Source organism: Wasmannia auropunctata, unplaced genomic scaffold (genome assembly GCF_000956235.1).
Source record: "Wasmannia auropunctata unplaced genomic scaffold, wasmannia.A_1.0 LD334196.1, whole genome shotgun sequence".
Lineage (NCBI taxonomy): Eukaryota > Metazoa > Arthropoda > Insecta > Hymenoptera > Formicidae > Wasmannia > Wasmannia auropunctata.
Genome location: NW_012028694.1, coordinates 425,983 through 446,542, shown reverse-complemented (window position 1 = coordinate 446,542; position 20,560 = coordinate 425,983). Strand labels below are relative to the sequence as shown.

Sequence of the window (20,560 nt, the reverse complement as noted above, 5' to 3'; positions counted from 1 at the left end):
AAAAATGTATTACGTATTAATACATAGATATTAAATAGCTTTAAATATTAAATATCTCCTTTGAAATTTATATAAACCTTTATAATTCATTTATATAAGAAAACCAAGGTAAATAAAACATGTGTAAATATTGATTTAATTTTGCTAAAATATTTAATTTTGTTAAAATAATTATTTTAACATTTCAGTAATTATTAATGTCAATGATGCTTACTGTTTTATATCATCCTGAATAGGCAATGAATCTGCAGCATTTATCACCTTTGGTTGTTCAAAATTGACTCCTTTTGATTTTTGCTCTTTCATAGAAGATTCTTCCTTTGCAAGTGTCACTTTCAGATATAATGGTTTCTTATTATTAAGCTCTCGTATAGCAAGCTCAGCTTCACGATACGATCCATATGTGATATAACACCATGTTGCACCATTACGAAGATAGAACATTCCCGTTATTTCACCATATTGACCAAAAATGTCTTTAATGGCGTTCTTAAAGAATATCATGATTCACGTTATTAAACAATAAAATATACCCTAATTTCATTAAATGTGGATATATATAATATTGATTTATAAAATGTAACTACAATAATGTGTAATTTGTGTAAGAAGTCAATATTAACAAGAATTACAAAACGTTTTAATAATTAAACAACTATAGAGATTAGTAGATCATACCTCATTTAACTCTACTGGCAAATTGTTCACATATATCCTATATTCCACGTCCATCCTATAAATAATATAAAATATAAAAGAAATCACATAGGTATAAATTTATGTAAATTATCATGAGAATATATAGTTCAATGAAAGTTTTACGATATGCTCTACCATGAAACAAAAATTTGTATCTCCAATATATATCACACAATTCATTAATATACTTCTCAGGTTATTGTTATAACCTGAGAAGTATATTAATGAATTGTGTGATATATATTGGAGATACAAATTTTTGTTGGGATGAGAGGGGGCTTATTTATGCAAATATTTAAGATAAAAAAGTCTCTTTTGACTGCAATGTACCATTTCAAGCAAATTTATTTTTCGTTCTTACCGGTCATGATCCAGCTCGGCGTTTATATTCGCAAAGTGCGCCATTACTCGTATCACGCAAATTGCTCGCAAGAGAATCAAGGGATTCCGTAAAGGAATCAAAATTCCGTCCTATACGATGTAGTATCGGAAGACTAAAGAGTCCTGCGCAAAAAAGATCTTTCGTTTATCATTCGGCGTACAGAGGACGTGATCGCATCACGCATGAACCGGCAGGTAAACAACAAAGGACACTGTTGTTGACCTGTAAGCGCGGCAGCACGTTGAAACGCTATACGTAACGAAATGCCGGAAATATGTAAACACGGACAGAAAAAAAGCCGGTCACGTTTATGCTATCGTGTCTCTGTGAGAAACGCGAACGGTTTGAACGGACGAATCGAAACCCTCCAAGAGATAGCGGAAAGGCAAAACAAACATGTCTACGTTTAGCAGGAAAAAACAGCTTAGAAAGCGCTTAGTGATTCTTCAATACAATAGGCTCTTGCCTCTTTACTTCCTCTAAACTTTACTAGCTCTAAATGTACAAACTAATCAAATAAGAATAAGAAAAAAAAACTAATCACCGAGAGCTCACCCCAAGCCCTTTTTTTGTTTGTTTAATATCGTTCGTCCTCAACACTTTTCTACACTTGAAACGAAATCGCCATATTTCGATTACAACGAAATGAGATAATCGATGAAGCGCTTTTGTGTGTGTGCGCGTGCGTGCGTGCGCCGTGCGTGACCTTCTTATAAACAAGTTTATCAAAGAGTATATTGTGTCTCGCGCTGAATGTATATGTTAGCGTTTGATGAATTCAACAGTCAAGCTCTTCGAGTACTTTCTCAGATCTTTTTGGCTTAAGAGCCGATTTCACTACCTTCGATCGGTCGATTGAAAATTGCAAAACTTAAAACTAATCGTATATTATTTTGTTTTCCTTGTCCAGTCGCTTTCTGTAAATTACAATTTATGCAAAATATACTCTAAATAGGCAATACCTTACATTTAATTGTAATTGAAAAAAATTAGGCTAGGGTTGAGCAGCTTTTAGTTTCGCAATTAACAATTCGCAAATGTAATCAAGTGCTTGATCCGGAGATGCTAAAACTACTGGCCGTAATTCTCGCGATTCAGCGTTTCCCTGAAATCCCGCGCATTCCACACCGAACATGGCGGGGGCTCGTGTATCATGGACAACGAGATTGAAGGAGATCTTAAGGGTGATATTCACAGTCCGATCTTATGTATTCGAGACTATCTAAAGTCTGATCATGGAGAATCTTAATCCAGGCAGCATGTCCAAAATTAAGGGCATGAGATGCTCAAAGATTCTTGAGACGAGACACAATTTAGATGCAGTTTAAATATATTTGTGCGCACATTTTGCACATGCCCTCATGCTTTCTGGAAGAATCCAATGATCGTAAATCGTCCTGAGATCGTACTCAATCTTAAACAAAATCGGATTATGAATACCAGCGTTACAACCAGCCAGGTTTCTCATCGGAGATTGATAATCCCTTTAATTTTGTCACGTAATTGTACCAAATATATTTACTCTGCCGTTGAATCTAGGAAAAAGAACAGCCTAAATTGGCCTAAAACAATCGACCGTCTATTTAACTGAATGTTTTTTCCTTCACCTTTTCCCCGATGTTAAACCTCGCGATCACGAGAACTACTCACTACTGTACTATGACTTGAAACGTCCTTACCCCGTAAATGTTTGATTAATGGTAACCAAACGTTTCAAACCCCAAATGAGTCCGAATCGTCCGACACCGGACACGATGAAATGTTCGTGAAAAGTACCTTTCGCTGCGTTTGCACTGCTCTTCGCCTCTTCAACGGAAAACTGAACTAGCCGCTCGTCATCCAATATCTATCGTTGTTCCCACCAGAAAGGATTCTAAGAACGGTCATGCCCACGATTTAGCTGCCGGAGATTGAGCTGATTTCAGCGCCTCTGGAAAGTGGAGATTGAACTACTAACTAAAGAGACCAATGAGAAGCACGCGTGATTGGTCGGTCCAGTGAAAGAAGTGTGAGTGGCTGCGATCAATCGCAATGTACTAATCAAGATGTTCCCGAAGCAATTGTATCGAGTCTACGGATGAAAAAATCGCTAAAAAAATCGATGCAAAAAAAAAGTAAACAAAAATACAAATGTAAATGATTCATCTGAAAAAAAGACATGGGAATCAATAGAAACTTAGGTCCATTTGCATGTCGCGATTGAGTGTAAAAAGGGAAATTAATACATCTGGTGTGACGGATCGCGCGCGAACTGGAAAAACTGGGTGAGAGAGTTCGACGCTCGAGAGACGTCCTTGAGAGCTCAAACGTCGTCGCGGGGCTTTTTCCGCGTGCGCAGGGCAAATAACATAGAATGACAATTCTGCGCCAAGTCGGAGAACGACGAGCAGGAAGATGCTTGACGCGGGCGCGCGGCATGGAGGGAAACGGCGGCGCGCGATTGGCCGGCGCCGCGGACTGGTCGACGTTCGTTCGCGAGATGTGTCATGTGACCCGTTCCTCTATTTATGCAAACATCACCGATCACTGCGGCCCCCGCAGTCTCGTGGCAAAACAATAACAAACGACACACATCGTCACTCCTCCGCGTTTCGACCGATTTCTCGCCCGATTTCCGCGCGCGATTCTCTCCGCGAGTCGTTCGCAGTGTTCGCACGTGCGACGAGAAGTCTGTGGCGAGTAAGATTCGCGCGATCGTAGGCGCGCTCGATCGCGATCGAGGAGGATCCTCGCGCAATCCTCTCCGCGCGAAGCGAAGCCCGTGTCGTGGGCGCGCGAGGCGCGAGTCGGGTCCGACTCCAACGACTCGGGGGGGAAGAAAAAGTGAAACCCAAGCCTGGCCTCGCCGCGCCGCGATGCTGTCAACCACGGAAAATGCCCGCTGACGAGAGACGCGCTATGCGTACGTGCTGCGTGCGCGCGTGGACCAATATGTGATTCCCGACCTGATCGCGCCGCCGTTCTCTCCCCGAGCAGACCAGCTCTGTTTACTAGCGAGGCAGAGAGGCCGTTCTATCCCTCGCCGTGGGGCCTCCTCCGTGTGCTTCGCGAAATCGATTGAGCGACAACGAGGTGAGCGCGGACGAGTCAAAAACTGTACGGTGCAACTCGCTCGGGCCCAGGCGAGATAAGCCCCCGCGCGTTTCCTTTTTCTCTTTCGTTATCGTATTCTGCTTAACGCGCGTAATAACGCCGTCGTCGCTCGCATACTCGTTCACTCGTCTGTACTTGTCTACGATATATTCATCGTTCGAAGATTCGAGGTTGAACGACGAATAGATCGAGCTTGAGATTTGTTTTGTCCAACAAACTTTCCTGTTTTGTGTTCCTTTGTGTAGAGGAGCGCATCTCAGTTTCCAGAACTGCAGCGTGCTCGAAACGCGCGCGCCTTACCGCGGTTTCCACATCGACGGACTCCAAGTAGCCGATGGACGACTCCAAGTACAGCGACTTCTCGCTAACTGGCACGATGGATAGTATAGTAAAGCAGGAACCTGTTCAGGAAATGAATTCGGCATCGGCGTCCGTGCCGATACCTGGAGGACACAGGGGCACCACGCGAGGAACGTACGATCAGTTCTCGCCGTCCCCTCTGGCGGTCTCCTCCGGATGGGATATGAGGGCCGAACAAATGGATTATCCTTTCAAAATGGATCCGGATCAGATGGACATCTCGTTTAAGATGGATGAGGACGATATATTCCAGGTGGACAAAGCTGAGCTTATTCAAGGTCCGACTCTGGCTGAGTTGAACGCCAACGACGATACCCTGCTGGGCGATTTAAATTTCGACGATTTATTGCTGCCCGAGGAAAGGGTACAGCCGATAAAAATGGAATACACCGCTCCGTTGACTGGCTCTCTGTTTAGTAGTAGCATAGGATTTGCGCCTAGTAGTTTTCCCCAATCCGGAGTAACTCACCGTAGTTGTCCCACATATACAAATACATGTGGCTTTAATTTAAATAGAGATTCAAACATTGGGGATAATGCGGAAGCCGTTAGTCCTACTGCATTTCCTAGTCCAGGCACTAGTAACATCGCAGGTACGTCTGAACAGTTGAGTTTTATCGTTTAATAGTAATAATAAATCAAGAATATTTTTAATAAATAAAAGCAATTAAGATAATAGTATTATGTTGCTTATTTACATAAATATGATTTTTTTTATTTACTGTTTATTGATAAGAATGACAATGGTATTGTAATACATTTAGGTAGTTCAACAGCAAGCTCATCGACTTCGCCTCATCCTGTAACTCGGCCCATTGGATCGTCTACTTTACACGAGCTACTTATGAAAAGAGGTGAAAATCCATTTAATAATCCAGTTTCCAATCAAATGGATAATATCTCAACGATAGGCGGTAAATCTAAAGTTTCGAGACTGTCTATGTCTGCGCCAACGCAGACAATGGGACATTTGGATCAAATCTGGGCCCACAGAGAACCACGACAACATCTCTTGAGTACCGGTAGCTTGGTAGAGGCGGGATCGACGAGTAGTTTGAGCACTGGAGGTGCCCTTAGCCCAGATCCACTCTGTGTTGATCCTCTTAGCCATGACGAAGGTTATGAAGACAGTGATGATGACAGTGATCACTATGATGACTACAGCAGCGACGATGGTATCTATGTAGTCATATGATTTATTCGTGATTATTATTTGATCTTTTATACAACGAGAATAAATTTACTAAATTCATCTTATATTTTTGTTGAATATTCATTAAAAAAAAGTGTCAAAATGTAGATAGCTAAATCATCGTTTATCTATCAGACACAGGTGGAAGCGACGGTGAGGAACAGAGTAACATTAAAACATTAGGAAGAGCAACGGAAATAGGAAAGGAAATCAGACACAGTAAGAAAGAAAGATTCTTCTGGCAATATAACGTTCAAGCAAAGGGACCAAAAGGACAGCGATTGATCGCGCGAGCGCGCCTGGAAGATCCGCATGTCTTGAATGAAGCAACTGATCCAGTATTTAGTCCTCATTGTGCTCTTAGAGGAATTAAACATAGCGGAAAGGCACGGAAAGGCGACGGGAACGATCTTACGCCTAATCCTCGCAAGCTCCACAGCATCGGACGAGAGCTGGACAAATTAAATCGTATTATAAATGATATGACACCTGTTTCAGAATTACCTTTTCCGGCGAGACCGAAGACGCGCAAAGAAAAAAATAAACTAGCTTCACGAGCGTGCCGCTTAAAGAAGAAGGCTCAACATGAAGCTAATAAGATAAAACTACATGGACTTGAACAAGAACACAGTTGAGTAAACGTCGAAATAAAGAATGTGTTAAAATGTATTGTCTTAAACATATTAAGAGGTGAATAATTCTTTTTTTCCAGGACGTCTTATACATGGTATATCACAAATTAAACATATGCTCGCTGCTAAATTGGCTGAAACCAATCCTGACACTCAGGAAGAGCTTACACGACAAATGGAGAAATGTTGCAAGTTAGCTACCAGTGAGTAATATCAATGTTATTTTTTTGCACATGTGTTACATTTTGCAAATGTGTGTAATTCTTTAAATATAAAATCGTCACAGAGATATACGTATAGATAAAACGTATATTAACAAATACTTATATTTTAATATTTACTAATAAAATGTGCAATCTGATTGCAGAAATGCGAATAGCAAATCATTCAACAGAATTTGTGAACAAAGTGTTGGATAATATCAGAGCCGGTATTCCTGACGGTGGCATCGATAATTTTTAATATAGCGAATCGTTTTCCTATAAATCTTATGTCTACGCGTGTATATATCTTTAGGAAAAAAATATGCTATGTCTATACATATATAGGGTAATGTTGCTTTTTATCTTTAAAGTTGCTGTCGAATGCTTCATAAAGCAGACTTGCAGTTAACTTATTGGTTAACGTATAATTAACATATATCTTACATATGTTACTTCAGAAAATGTTTATTGATGTAGATGAGAAACGAAACCTTGACATATGATATTGGTTTAGCTTCCAGACCTTCAAATCGTTAATTTTTTTTCTGCAAAAGTATCTGCATTTTTGCCTGTTGTATATATTGGTCAATCTGTATATAACATTTTTCATGCATCACGTATGATAGTTTCAGTACTGTATTTATATGCAAACAAAGGATGTTTTTTTTTTACAAATTAGCTGCAAATGTATCATTTGTTTAAAAAAAAGAACGGTTATATATCCTGATGAAAGTGCAAAGAAAAAAGTGCCGAATGTCACTTAATAATTATAACATATTAAAGAGAAGAGAGCGATGATATCATCAATGTCCATTATCAATCAACGTTGCACACGTTGTGATTCTAAATTTAATCTTTAAATTGCAATGAATATGCACCAAACGGCAGAACTTTTGGCCACAGATCGATAAAAAAAATATATATATATATATACACATGTTAAATTTAATTATATACTGATTGTATGCAAAATGTATCTGGGTAATTCCTTTTTTCCGAATAGAGGTACTAATTAATTCCATTCTTACGTAATTACTAATGATGATCAAGGTTTCGGAATTATTGATGGCGGCTGATGCAACAATAGTAAGAATTGACATTGATGATTTTTTTTTCTTTTTTAATGTCCAGACGACGCGATGTAGTTTTAATCGTAAAAAGATCTAGAGTGTGCATTTAGATGCACTTAGAAGCGAGCTTTTGAATTATATAGTTGTTTGCTGTTTGCTGACTCGATCTACCTCAGAACGAAACGCTATACCTACGTACATATATATATTTGGATTATATAAAACATAAAGTATAATGAATATAATGATGTATGTGGAAAGATTGTAATCGTGGCGCGAGGTGGAATATCATTGCTTTAGAGTTTTTAGAAGAGAGGACGGATGTAGCGTGTAGCGCCTACACTCTCTTCTGTTCGACGATCGTTTAGAGCCATTGTGTACGCCGCGATTAGAATTATAATTATATTTTGCTAATCACTAATATACACATACATATATTTTAAATATGCAAGATGTTAATCCATATTCGTACTAATATTTTTTTAATCGATTTTTGTATGTAAAGTTGCGCTATAAAGATCATAGTAATTATATTGAAAGGAAATAAAAAAAAACGTGTGGATATATAGTCATACGATTATATACATATATAAATACAGATGTTGTATAATCTTTATCGAATCGTTATGCAGTCTAATTTATTGTTATGCGGGGGGTACCACCGTAGGTTTCATTCGCTGTGTATTTTACGTCGGCAAAAAAGTTAAATATGTGTAATATCAGTGTAAGCACGAGAGAGGGGGGGAGAGAGAGAGAGAGAGAGAGACGCGTCACTTCGATATCACCGTAATCGCACAAGCGTACGGAAAATGTTGCGTGTAATAAGAATCCTTCTTTCATGGTGTGCAATACGCGCATTCGTGTGTGCGAAAAAAAGCGTCACTTTATTGTTTTCGATGATGACCCCGATACTTTTACGATGATATGCTTGCGTTCGTTCACTCGCTCGCTCGCTCGCGCATTCGTTGCCTGCGTCTTCGTCGAGGACAAATGCGCACAAACCCTTCGTCATCGTGCGCGGGTCAGTGTAAAAATGTAATGAAATTGCAGTTAGCGTGCGAGTGCATTCCTGGCGTTAATCGTGCTAATCGAGTACGGCAAACGACCCGAAGAATAAACCGATCAGAATGTGTAATGATTGAATTATCATTTTTATTCTAATAAAAAAACACATGCGAACGGCAAGCGAATTTTTTATTGCGACCAATTTAAAGATAACAAGTATATACATATATATTATGTTTGAAATAATAATATATCTCGAAGCAAGATTATGTATGTCTACGTAATTAATGGAAAATTAATAAAATTTAATACGTACGGGGTGGGCGAAAGAAAAAAGTTTGAGATATTAATTAAATTTAATAAATGAGGTATACGAATATTTGTTATGAAAGTTGCGAGATTTCACGAAAGAGAGTGATACAGCACTGCTCGCGATTAGTCATCCATCGTACGATCGGTCGTTCTCATTTAATTGATATGACTCGACGTGACTTCGGTGTTAAGTCATCCGATTTCCGCGTGTTCGTTTTTCGATACGAACATCGCCATATCATGGATGTTACACGCGCGCTTCGTGTGTATATCTCTGCGAATTGATCAAAATCGAAAACAATTGGCATGTAACGTGAATATCCATATAAATCGTGAAATAACATATCAGTAATATGTTGCAACATTGCGTAAAACGTTTCAAAATTAACTGCACTTCTAAAACAAATTTTTCACAAAATATTGAATGACGAGAATATTCGGATGAGATCGATTATTTTAAGACTTGAGTATCCTAGACTCTTTCGAGATAAAGTTTTGTCTATATGCGTGTGTTTGTATGCGTGTGAGGATACACAGAAAAAAAATTTTCTAAAGATCGATTAGTTTTCGTGACTATATACATTAAAATTTAACTGATCAGTTATTTGATCGTAATATATTTATTTTACTATTTATTATTAAATATATGCACATATATCGTCTATACGTATACGACAAATTATTCGATTTTAATGTAAAACTGCACTTCTATTATTAGTATATCCACGATTATTCATGCGAGCGATAACTGGAAAAAGAAGTGTAATTTTACTGATTTTACACATACATACATTATTGCGTCACAAATATGTGTGCATGCTTATTTATGAAAGAATGAGAACTAATTTTTCATATATACATACATATATATATACTATATATATTTATCGACGGTTAAAACAATCGATAATGTCTGTACTCTGCAATTATCCCTCGACCGACTCGATAATCACGGCGTTCTGTATTATCGACTTTTTCCGGCTGAAAACTGAGGTTATGTTACACTTGTCGACATTTCAGACCGCGAGCCCCGCGCGAGGTTTCGTGAGTTTCGTCTCGGCCGACTGGCTTCGATCTCGTTGACGAGCACGAACCCCAAAGTGTTGGAGGAAGGGGATATACACAGCCTATACGGTGCGCGTGATATCCCCCGCGAGAGAACGTAGAGATGCCCGTTCTCGCACGTATTCCGCGCCAAGATCGCCGAGTCGCATGACGATCAATGACGATTTCGCACGGCACGTAAACGCCTGCACGCCCGCAGTTATGCGCTTCCATTGTGAGAATACAAGTGCTTTATGGTGATAATATGTCAAAACCAAACATAAGGAAGATAACGGCTGACCCTACGAAATGTAATACAGACTCCTCACGACGGCCGAGTGTGTTTGAGAGGTTGGGCACCAAACCAGCGATCGCCGCTGCCGCCGCTGCCGCCGCCGCCGCCGCCGCTCAGAATACATCGGATTATTGCAGAAATTGGGCCCTCAACGGCAGTTGTTCCTACGGAAAGAGTTGCAAGTGAGTCGCCAATTTTCATTTGTCACAACTCCTCGCCGATGGTGCACAGTAGTTTGTGCTCGACTGATCGATCGTTGAATGAAGATTTTACACATAAAAAAACAATTAATTTTCGCATTGCAACACGGAGACAATGTAAAGACAAATTTTTGGAGCGTACGGCTAATTATTTTATAATTTATTATCGTGGCCCAAGTGATACGAGTAAAATAAGCTCCGTTGTAGCTTTAGACTTGGGCTGTGTTTGTTTTGGCGCTTACAGCAACATTTCATCTTTGTTGCTTGTTCAAATGTTAAAAGACAAATGATGTTCACAAGCGCTGTAAGCGCCAAACCGAACGCAGCCTTGCTCCAATATTTCGGACAAGTGTTTAGATTTATCAGGATCGTTTATTTTATAAATACTTACGTAAAATTCAATTCGAGGACTAGTATCTTATAAAATTTGATTTAAATTTCTATTCTTGATTAAAGCACACTGCTGGTTAAGCTAATGCAAGTTCTCTTGTTTGTTAATTAGATACGCAAACACACACACATTGATAAGCCCATCCAAGCGTGCTAAGAAAGATAATGCGATCGCAGGCACATCCGGGGTAAGCACATGTCATATTCTTCTGTTTAATAATTTTATTTGATATACATATCTATTTCCTGAATTGCAGCATAATTAATGAGAGTTAGTAATTGTAAATGATTAACTGTAAATTTAAGTTAAGGATTTTTGTTTGATCCTCTCGGTAATTGCAGCTCATTGAGGATCCTTTTAAACGGCTCACATCGAAGATCGTGAAGAAGGCGTCGCACAGCCCGGACTTAAACATAGAAGAGTGGAATCAGACAGATCTCGAGTACGAGGACGAGAAGGTATTGGAGAGACGGCGGCAATTGTTACAACGGGAACTGGAATTACAAATGAAGAAGGACAAAGAGGTACATGGCAAGGATAAAGTAAGGCAGAAGAAAAAAGCGATGAGCTCATCCTCTAGTTCACGCACATCCAGCACGTCTAGCAGTAGCAGCAGCTCCAGCAGCGAAGACTCGTCTTCCACATCGACGTCGGACTCACACAAGAAAATCAAAAAGATCAAGACCAAGAGACACCATAGTATTTCCGCCGACTATAGCGAGGACAAAGAAAGAAAGAGAAAGTAAGCACTTATTTAATATACAAAACATAAATATGTAATCGCGAGTATTTATAAACAAAGCAGACATCATGTAATTTTAATTTACAACATTTAGAAAAAGTAATATATTATTTCATTACTAGAGAATTATTATATTGCTTGTTATTGTGTTTATATTGTTTATATTTTTTAAATCGAATTGCTATGAATGGATCTTACAGATTGAAGCTCAAGAGACTAGGAACGAGAAACGACAAAGCCGTCAACAAGAAAAAACGCAAACTCGACAATTCCACGAAGAAGGATCTTACCACGAGATCGGTCAAGAAGTATGGTACGTCGACTGTATCCAGGAAACATTCTAGCTCATTGCGCGCTAGATCACCCACGATACAGCAGGGATCTACGAGCGGAGTTACGTCTGCGACAGCCGCAACGTTGGGCTCGCAGGTTTCTGTAGCGCATCACGCGCCGTCGTCCAGCAAGATCCGGGAAAGAAACAGGAGTGAATCGCCGAAAGCAGTAAAGAGTAATCGGGAAGTGGACAGCAAGGAGGACGGTAGGCATTACAAGAAGGTGCGTGATATGGATGAGTGTCTGCCCAAGGACGCTGTCAAGTGCAAGTCATTTGATAAGATCAAGGAGCAACAGGAGAAAGAAAAGAACCGTGCTATCGACGAGAAAACCAAATCGGACGATCGGTTGAGATCTAAATGCAAGGACAAGGACGTGCGTTCGCGTACGCCGCCGCCGCCGCCGCCATCGTCATCGGAACGCTCGTCCAAGTACCAGCACATTAAGGAGAACGCGTCGTCGAAAATACAACGCAGTCGGACGCCGTCGAGGACAAGGCGCGATCTCACGCCGGCGAAGAATCCTGAGAAACAAGGCAACTCGTCGAATCGCATGAGGGACGCAGAGAAGAAAGATCGCGACTCGCACAAGAGGGATAAAAGCAAAGAACGGGATGACGCGAGAAAAAACGAGCAGACGTCTACCGGCAAAGGAAAACAAACGATCACCTCGAATCAAGACGACAGCTATCGAAGGAGCAACACGAGCAAGGATAATTTTGATGACAAGACCTATGGCGGCGACAAAGCGCGACAGAAAAGTCGCGAACGTCAACGTGAGAAAGAGACGAGAGACGAGACGCGCCCAAGATTGACTCGTGATCAACGCCAAGAGCCTCAGCGCGACAAGGATAAGGACGAATCTCAGGAGCGCTGTCGCAACGAGAGGCAGCGCGAACGAGATCGTGATCGGGATCGAGATCGCGAGAGAGAACGCGAACGCGATAGAGAGAGGGATAGGGATCGCGAGCGAGAACGGGAGCGGGATCGCGAGCGGGAGAGAGACCGAGAGATACGAGAGCGGGATCGCGACCGGGATCGAGAAAGGGAGAAGTCTATGAAGTCACGAGAAAGGGACGTGCCCGCGGTAATTTCGCCCGCGGCGTTGAGCCTATCGGCGGACAAGGGTTCGCGTTACAGCGGTAGAATCAAAGAACGACCCCTGGGCAAGGATGTGCCGTTTGAAAAGAGCGGCGGCACTCGCGAGCGAAGCAGGAGCGAACGGGAACGCGAACGATCCGAAACGAAGGCTCTCACCGAGCGGGAACGAGGCTCCGCGCAGTCACGTCTGGACGGGAGGTACGAGAGAAGTGGCGTTGTCGAGAAGGATGTGTCGTCGAGCCGCAGCAAGTCGACCGTCAATTCGCCTCGGGATCGCATGGATCGTTTTCGGGAAACGTCTCTGGATCGTGCATCCTTGCACGAGAAAAGCGGACACGTCGCGACGTCGTCGAGCATTCAGTCAGCGGCGACATTGCCGCCCGTGCCTTCGGCCTCGTCCTCCTCGTCGGTAGTGCAAGCTGTGACACCCGCTCTCTCATCATCTCGCGATCATCTTATGGATATGGACGGACACTACGACAGGGACCGGCACAGAAGGTTCGGCGTGAGATACGAACGGGCTCACACGTCGGAGCACAGCGGCAGAAAGGACCAGGCGCGAATCGAATCGAGTCGCGTTCCGAGCAAGATCGACCGAATAGTGGATCGTCGGGACACGAACAGCCCGCGACGCGCCATAGAGGTGGACAGGAACTTTGGTAGGAACTACGGCAGAATGCCGGAGCACTGGGAAGAGCATTCGGAGGAATCGGCTCCGCACGTCGAGTATCGGGATCACGCTCACATCCACGAGGATGACAGGAGAAAGACTATCGAGGGCAGACGATACGACAGTCCCTTTGAGGAGAGACGCGTCGCTCGCGACGAGAGACCCAGAGAGTCGAGATACGTCATCCAGACTACAGAGCGAGCATCCTTCGACGATCATCGTCATCATCACCATCATCATCGACATCCTTTGTATCCTGGTGATAAGTTGAGAAGTGGTGGATCCAGTATTAGGTAATGTTATGAATTGAAAAAATATTCTCTTTTGCGTTTTGAATATAAATTAGATCGAGAAGATATTGAATTACTTTTCTATGTTTTTCCTCTTCAATCCTTCATCTTTTTCATATTATTATTCATGTAAATTTTCTATTTCAGAGATGAAACTGTTTCTAACGATAATTGGGAAGGACATCACCGTGACGTGGAGCACGGTCGAGACCGTGGTTATCAAACGGTAGAATGGGAGGAGAGGGAATGGCGCACTAGAACATTATGGGAAGGCAGAGACAGTCTTCCTCGTTCGGAGATACATGACGACGAGTGGAATTCTCGATATGAAAATCCTGTAAACGAGTGGAAATCCAACGAGACGCGGAAGTGGGATAATCAGAATGTTCACGTTCGATCGCATTATAGGAACGAGCGCACGAAGGACTTGGAGCACGGAGAATCTACACAACATAGGTAAACATACAGAGAGGGTGTATCGTCTTATAGATTATGAAAATAATTTAAAAAATATATATATATATATCTGTTCTATTAATTAAAGCATATTAATTGAAATTTTAATTCTTACAGCAAGAGACGATCGTACAATGCGCCGGAAGCAAGAGAAGAGCCGACGATTCATCCTGCTGCTAAGCAAGCAGCTATTTACGGCAGCATGAAAGAAGAACCTATCAACAAGAAGCTGATGGAACTAGCTGAAGGTAGATTGTGCACTACTAGAGAAAAATCCACGGATAATTTTCAAAAGAAGAATCAACATCAGCCAAAGGATAAATCCGAAATCAAGGAACCCATTGTGGTAGAACCAAAACGTCCCATCGCTGATGAGTCCTTGCAGACCCTTCATACCGAGAGCGACTTGAGTGATATTAGCGATGATCCTGATGATATATTGAATATGGAAGAAGATACCACGGTAAATATATCCTACATTTTTGTTTCTTTTTTTGTTTTACTAGTACATAACAGGCGCGCGCGCTGCGTATTGAATCCCATATATCTTCCAATAACATTTATACCAATTTACATTTTAATTAAACAAATTTTAACAACTTTTGATAAAAAATTAATTTAAAACAAAAACGACGCTTTGCGCGGTGCGTATTAAACTCCATACATCTTTCAATAACATTTATACCAAATTACATTTTAATTAAACAAATTTTAACAATTTTCATTAAAATGACGTTTTAATCGGCCATATTGAATCGGCCATTTTTAAATAAAATCACATTTCTTAAAAAATAGCCACATAATTTATCTTTATGATGAGCCCAGAAAGAAGTCTATATCTTTATTTTTCTGGAAGATATGAATTTTTAAACATTGGGGAAAAGAGGCTTCAACGCAGGTAACGCGACAATTTTAAGATAGGATTTCGAAATTTGAAGCTCACATTTTTATAATTTTTCAACAGGATATGGAAACTAATAAAACACGGACGAATAAGAAAGCAGCAGATGCTGCGCATCGCGATACGCAGTCAACTGTACAAGAGCCAGCTCAGTTATCTCCGAAAGAACCTGCGGAAGAAACTATTTTTAGTTCAAAATCTAAGGATACTGCCGATACAGTATCACTGAAGTAAGATATACAGATTATAAAATGTTAATCACAAAAAAAGATAAAGTGTTTCTATTAAAAAAAATTATTTAATATTAAGTTAGTAATTTGTTGTATGAGAGAAAAATATCGTATCTTTTTGAAAAATTTAAATGCGTTTGCTTCAGATTGTTTTATTTATGCGAAAAATCTAAACTATTACGTTCATTTCATATATGGCTCTCTCTGTTATATTAGAAATATGGAAGACGACAACATGGAAACTATGGACTTCGAAGAAATTTCTGATGGCGAGCTAGAGGAGGACATCAAAACGAGCGGGAAAGGATTAGGTGATGCCTTAGGAGTCGATTGGGAATCTCTCGTGAAAGAAACTCAAGCGAGGAGAATTGCCCCGTCCAATCAAGACTCTGCAGAGAATCGATGGCAGTGTAAAGCTATTTTCTATAGAATCGGTATATCTAAGAAGTATGCGGGTGAAGATTTTGTGAAAAAGTTGCTAAAAAAGTATGAGAAGAACGGTGAGTTTCAGTGTGGTTTCATTAAAATCAGACATAAATATCTGTGCAAACAATTTTTAATTTTTTTCTCTTACAGATCATAAAGAATTTTTGTTGAATGATATTGCGCTAATGCACACAGCGCTCGCGCGGAATCGGTTGCTTCAAGATTTAGGTAATGGCGCGGTGCATGCTATAGATGATACTTTGTATAGGTAAGGTTTTAAATTATGCTTATGTTTAAGAGCAAATTGCAAAATTTGTATTATATATCGCGTTATGAATATCAATTATATTATAAAACTTAACGTGTAATTATTAATATAATCAAAAATTTTATTGCAGAAACAATAATGCAAGTTACGATGAAGATGTGGACTATGATTGGGAAACGCTGAAGCCCAGTACTGCCTTATACGAAGAAGCGAAATGTTTATTACAGCAAGTAACATGAAAAAGTAATTAGATTTGTACATAACGTTATGAATGGTTACATGTTTTTTTTGTATTCTACATAAAGTTTATTATACATACAGAATGGGATGTATGGTACAAGCAAAAGTTTCTACAATAATTTAAATTATTTTATTAAATGGAATGTATGTACATTATGTATTAATAGCCACTATATCGAGATAAATTTGAAAACACAAAATTGAAGAATATATAAGAAGCTATTAACTTTCAAAATCATGTTTTTGAAATAAGAGTTATATTTAAAAATGAAGATTTATATTTTTAAAAATTGTATATTTTATTCCGCTGCAAAGTATCACTCTTGCCAATCATGCTACCTATTTCGTCTCACTCTGTATATACGAACAGTTGATTTGGTGTCAAAACAGTCGATTGCATTAGTCGCTTTTGCGAACACAGGCTGCGCCAACATCGTTTTGTAATATATTCATTGCCTTTCGTAATAATCGTTCAGTATCATCGTTCTAAAAGAAACAAGATTTAAAATGATAATTAGGATATATAGTAAACATAAATTATTCGTCGTACTTTTGTGTACGGATGTGTCTGTCCGTCGTTGTCATCGGAAATCTGACGTTTAAACAATTCAAGATTTGTACGATACAACTCGTATAAAACAAGACCTAGAATATATTAGAAATACATTTTTAAAAATGTTAATTTTTTTATTTTACTTATAAAATAATATTCTATTTTCAAGAATTATATAATATGTGCTAAGATTTCCTGAAATCTTATTTTGACATAAATTAGTTAATATATTACATATAGAGATCCTAATATACATAGAAAAGAAGCAATGCCTGTATCATATTACAATACCTTTTTTAATAGAATCTCCAGAACCCAAAATATCTAAAGCAGAAAGTATATTGTCACAATATAACTTTTTAATTCTAAGTTCTGCATCTGTGAGATCTGTAGTAATACGAATTACATTTCATTATAGCATACACATTATTGTGCAATATAAAGGTAAAAGACTTATAATATTCACAGTAATATTTATGAAAAATATAATATACACATCTTACCTTCCCATTTGAGATCAGGGTCTCTGCCAAAATAGGAGATTATACGATACTTGACATCCAACGTAATGTAATTAGTGGCGGGTACCAATCTCGATAATACTGTTTCTATAAATCTTAGAATTTCTCGCGGACTTTTGTACATAGCGTCGGATACAAATGTGTTCAATCCTGAATGAATACATTCGATCTGTAAACAGATGTGAAACTTACATTCACAGAAGAAATCAAGATAGACGGTATTGATGGTATTGTAGAGATATTTCAATTTTAATCATATAGATATATGATCATGCAAATGCAAATGTGCGAACACCTTATCAATATGTATCAATAAATTATTCCCTGGAAATCAATAATCACATAAAAACATTTATTCTCTGTAGGAAAAGTCGTTAAAGATTTATTTATTTTTCCGACATATAAAAATATAGCGTTATATTTCAGCTTTTAGATAATACCTGTCTGTGATTTATGCTGGTCTGGCACTTGTCGCAAATCCAGGATGACTCACGATTGAGAGGATTACGAGGTAGCAAATATCCCGAACAATCGTCCTTTGCGCAGAGAAGCGCACCGAGCTGAGAACCGAATTCCTAAGAGAAATAAAAATGTCTCGAATGTGTCGTGAACTGCGAAAGACTGTCGTAGTGCTGACGTACCAGAGGATCGGAGCATCTGTTGCAATTGCAAGAGAAACGTTTGGTGACTCTTAAGAACTGCCTTCTGCTCGATGTGTCCCACAGCAGATCGGTGTAAGTCATAGTAATCTCCTCGCCAGCGGCGATGGGCAGCGCGGCGCTCACGTGCAGCCGTTGCTGGTCGTCAAAGTGATGTCTGGTATTCGGCACGCAGCAATGATTCTGCAATGCGCCCATTGGATAAAGACCACGTAAACTCGTGGTGCGGTCCTCGTCCCGCGAAGGTACAACCACAACTTCGAATGAATTTGTATTGAAAACGCCGCAAGTGCGTCTCATGAGCTCCATTTCCTCCTCGTTGGGAAGATTGGCCACGTTTCTCTTGAGCAAGTCGATCTTTGGTATAAGTTATTGATGAACACGTTATAAGAAGTTCCATTTTGTATATTATACGCGTGATATTTTTTTACAGATATTACATGAAATAATATTACATGAAAAAATTATTAGGAAAACACAATAGACTAAGCAAAATCATTTAGTGTTGCTTAGAACTATATAAATCATATTTCTTAATCAGGATTTACAATAATAGATGAACGTATGAAGATAGATTCAAGAAAGAAAGAAAATATAAAACAATATTATTTATGAAATTTTAGCTAATATTATGCATTTTCTATAAAGCTACAGAAATATTTACTGCACAAATGGAATCTATATAGGATCTATTATAGGATGTCTTGGAAAAAAAACATACCTCGTAATTGCGAGTAAGATTAGCATGGCACTCAAAAGCGTACAAGAGTTTACGTTGCTCTTTCGACAATGTGAGACCACGTATCGGCACCACTGCGAGTAGCAGGTCCTTGGACCAGGTAGAGCCGCAGGTTGGTGCCCATCCTCTCAGAAATTTGCATTCCCCTTGGACATGCACTGCGGAATTCTCGCATTCTGCAGAACAGATCGGCAAACCGCAGCCGTGATCGCAGGGGAACAGAGCGCAATCGCTCTTGTAACAAACAACACACATTGGCAAGTACTTTTTGTGGCATCGCGGTCCTATTAACAACGGGACGTCTGTGAAGATCAGCTCGCCGGCTCGTATGTCTCGCGTGGCAAATACGCCGCGACCTCCGAGAGGAGAACGATCGACGATCCATGACCTGGGCTCATCTTGCAAGAGATTATTCTCTCGCAGATGAGTCTTGAGTAACTCTTCTGTCTCGCGCGGTTCCATCTGGACCACAGACGTGCTTTGCGTATAAGTTTTCCTCTCGATCCTTCCCCTCGACGCTTCGATCTTTTATACGGACGAAACGTATCAGTTCACGGCACCGAGCCAGTTTCGTATAACTAAGCTAGAAAAATCTTGTTTTATTGACTGGCACAAATAGCAAATAGATTTTGAGCGGATCTTACATTGTTTAAAGCAGAGGTTCTCCCTCAAACTGACATAACTTGTGCTAAGTTTCAGTTTCCAATCGTTACAAATATAAAAAGTTATCCATAGATTTGTCTTAGAATTTTTTTAATTGACCAGGAAATTTCCAGATTTGACGAACTTGAGAAAGGTTGATGCTCACGAAAAATATAACTTGACGCCAGATTGCAACGTCGAAGTATCATCGCCACACGGGGATATTTATATGCGTCCTTTATCAGACGTGACATACCGCACACTGGTGCTAGAAGTATCAGAGAGTTTTGGCATTCGTAACAGTATATGGATCGTCTTACGAATTAATTATATAATTAGAACTGGGATTAATATATTACGAAGTCGAGAGGCGCGCTAATATTGGAGGCACGCGAGTGGCACTGTTTTACGAGTAGCGTGCGCTCGTTATAAATCTTAACTTAAAATAGAATTATAATGCGGCGTCACATCGATACCGAAAAGCAGCCAACTTGCCTATCTGCTTACGCATTTCGAGAAACGTCAACAGGTTGCAAATGAGCTATTTAAATATACGAGTAAACAATTTGTGTGAAAATCCATAATTAGGAGAAAGCGGAGGATATTGTTAATTTTATATATATATATATATATATATATATAATGTTAATTTTATATATATATATATATATATATATATATATATATAAAATTAACAATATCCTCCGCTTTCTCCTAATTATGGATTTTTACACAAATTGTTTACTCGTATATTTAAATAGCTCATTTGTATATTTAAATAGCTCATGTATATATATATATATATATATCTGCATCTATTTTTGCATCAAAGTTTTCCATAAAGTTCGTTCAACGCGATGTAACAATACCGTCACGGCCTTGCACCATGGTCGCAAACATATCGATTTACTC

At 39.5% G+C, this 20,560-nt stretch overlaps 4 protein-coding genes and 1 long non-coding RNA gene across 10 annotated transcripts in view; 3 read left to right on the top strand and 2 right to left on the bottom strand.

The window, feature by feature from the left end:
• Positions 1–2,974, bottom strand: part of LOC105459350 (tudor domain-containing protein 1-like) — a 9,145-nt gene extending 6,171 nt beyond the window's left edge. Inside the window, 4 exon segments of the mRNA XM_011705299.1 lie at positions 215–489; positions 679–733; positions 1,061–1,203; positions 2,858–2,974. Coding sequence (XP_011703601.1) covers positions 215–489; positions 679–733; positions 1,061–1,104 — 374 coding nt within the window. The 5' untranslated portion in view covers positions 1,105–1,203; positions 2,858–2,974.
• A 608-nt stretch (positions 2,975–3,582) lies between these two features.
• LOC105459349 (protein CREBRF homolog) lies at positions 3,583–8,816 on the top strand. The gene is made up of 5 exons (XM_011705298.1): positions 3,583–5,127; positions 5,299–5,709; positions 5,862–6,356; positions 6,439–6,561; positions 6,726–8,816. The coding sequence occupies exons 1-5, from the start codon at positions 4,509–4,511 to the stop codon at positions 6,818–6,820; spliced, it is 1,743 nt and encodes a 580-aa protein (XP_011703600.1). The 5' UTR covers positions 3,583–4,508; the 3' UTR covers positions 6,821–8,816.
• Positions 8,817–9,913: 1,097 nt separating this feature from the next.
• LOC105459345 (zinc finger CCCH domain-containing protein 13-like) lies at positions 9,914–16,802 on the top strand. The gene is made up of 10 exons (XM_011705291.1): positions 9,914–10,469; positions 10,990–11,065; positions 11,220–11,620; positions 11,821–14,016; positions 14,161–14,469; positions 14,587–14,932; positions 15,434–15,600; positions 15,817–16,100; positions 16,177–16,294; positions 16,425–16,802. The coding sequence occupies exons 1-10, from the start codon at positions 10,258–10,260 to the stop codon at positions 16,531–16,533; spliced, it is 4,218 nt and encodes a 1,405-aa protein (XP_011703593.1). The 5' UTR covers positions 9,914–10,257; the 3' UTR covers positions 16,534–16,802.
• On the bottom strand, positions 16,495–20,030 carry LOC105459348 (protein msta). 5 transcript variants are annotated; one of them, XM_011705292.1, is made up of 8 exons: positions 19,651–20,030; positions 18,989–19,589; positions 18,250–18,624; positions 18,049–18,183; positions 17,591–17,777; positions 17,379–17,474; positions 17,085–17,179; positions 16,495–17,020 (listed from the first exon to the last, which is right to left on the bottom strand). In XM_011705292.1, the coding sequence occupies exons 2-8, from the start codon at positions 19,466–19,468 to the stop codon at positions 16,934–16,936; spliced, it is 1,455 nt and encodes a 484-aa protein (XP_011703594.1). In that variant the 5' UTR covers positions 19,469–19,589; positions 19,651–20,030; the 3' UTR covers positions 16,495–16,933. The 5 variants fall into 5 exon arrangements, with proteins under 5 accessions (XP_011703594.1, XP_011703595.1, XP_011703596.1 ...); XM_011705293.1 differs by having other exon boundaries at positions 18,989–19,584; XM_011705294.1 differs by having other exon boundaries at positions 18,989–19,531.
• On the top strand, positions 17,059–17,701 carry LOC105459346. Of its 2 annotated transcripts, XR_975672.1 has the most exons (3): positions 17,059–17,151; positions 17,391–17,531; positions 17,609–17,701. It is a non-coding gene; the product is annotated as an uncharacterized LOC105459346 (long non-coding RNA). The 2 variants fall into 2 exon arrangements; XR_975671.1 differs by lacking the exon at positions 17,609–17,701 and having other exon boundaries at positions 17,391–17,551.
• Positions 20,031–20,560: the final 530 nt, after the last annotated feature.

Bases quoted from the DNA above. Each gene is read 5' to 3' on its own strand.
- LOC105459345 (XM_011705291.1), top strand. From the start codon at position 10,258: ATGTCAAAACCAAACATAAGGAAGATAACGGCTGACCCTACGAAATGT. The intron at 14,017-14,160 runs GTAATGTTATGA...TTTCTATTTCAG, and splicing joins AGTGGTGGATCCAGTATTAG to AGATGAAACTGTTTCTAACG. The intron at 14,470-14,586 runs GTAAACATACAG...TAATTCTTACAG, and splicing joins GGAGAATCTACACAACATAG to CAAGAGACGATCGTACAATG.
- LOC105459348 (XM_011705292.1), bottom strand. From the start codon at position 19,468: ATGGAACCGCGCGAGACAGAAGAGTTACTCAAGACTCATCTGCGAGAG. The intron at 18,184-18,249 runs GTACGTCAGCAC...TATTTCTCTTAG, and splicing joins ACAGATGCTCCGATCCTCTG to GAATTCGGTTCTCAGCTCGG. The intron at 17,180-17,378 runs GTATTGTAATAT...AATATATTCTAG, and splicing joins TGGAGATTCTATTAAAAAAG to GTCTTGTTTTATACGAGTTG.
- LOC105459349 (XM_011705298.1), top strand. From the start codon at position 4,509: ATGGACGACTCCAAGTACAGCGACTTCTCGCTAACTGGCACGATGGAT. The intron at 5,710-5,861 runs GTATCTATGTAG...TTTATCTATCAG, and splicing joins TGACTACAGCAGCGACGATG to ACACAGGTGGAAGCGACGGT. The intron at 6,562-6,725 runs GTGAGTAATATC...ATCTGATTGCAG, and splicing joins ATGTTGCAAGTTAGCTACCA to AAATGCGAATAGCAAATCAT.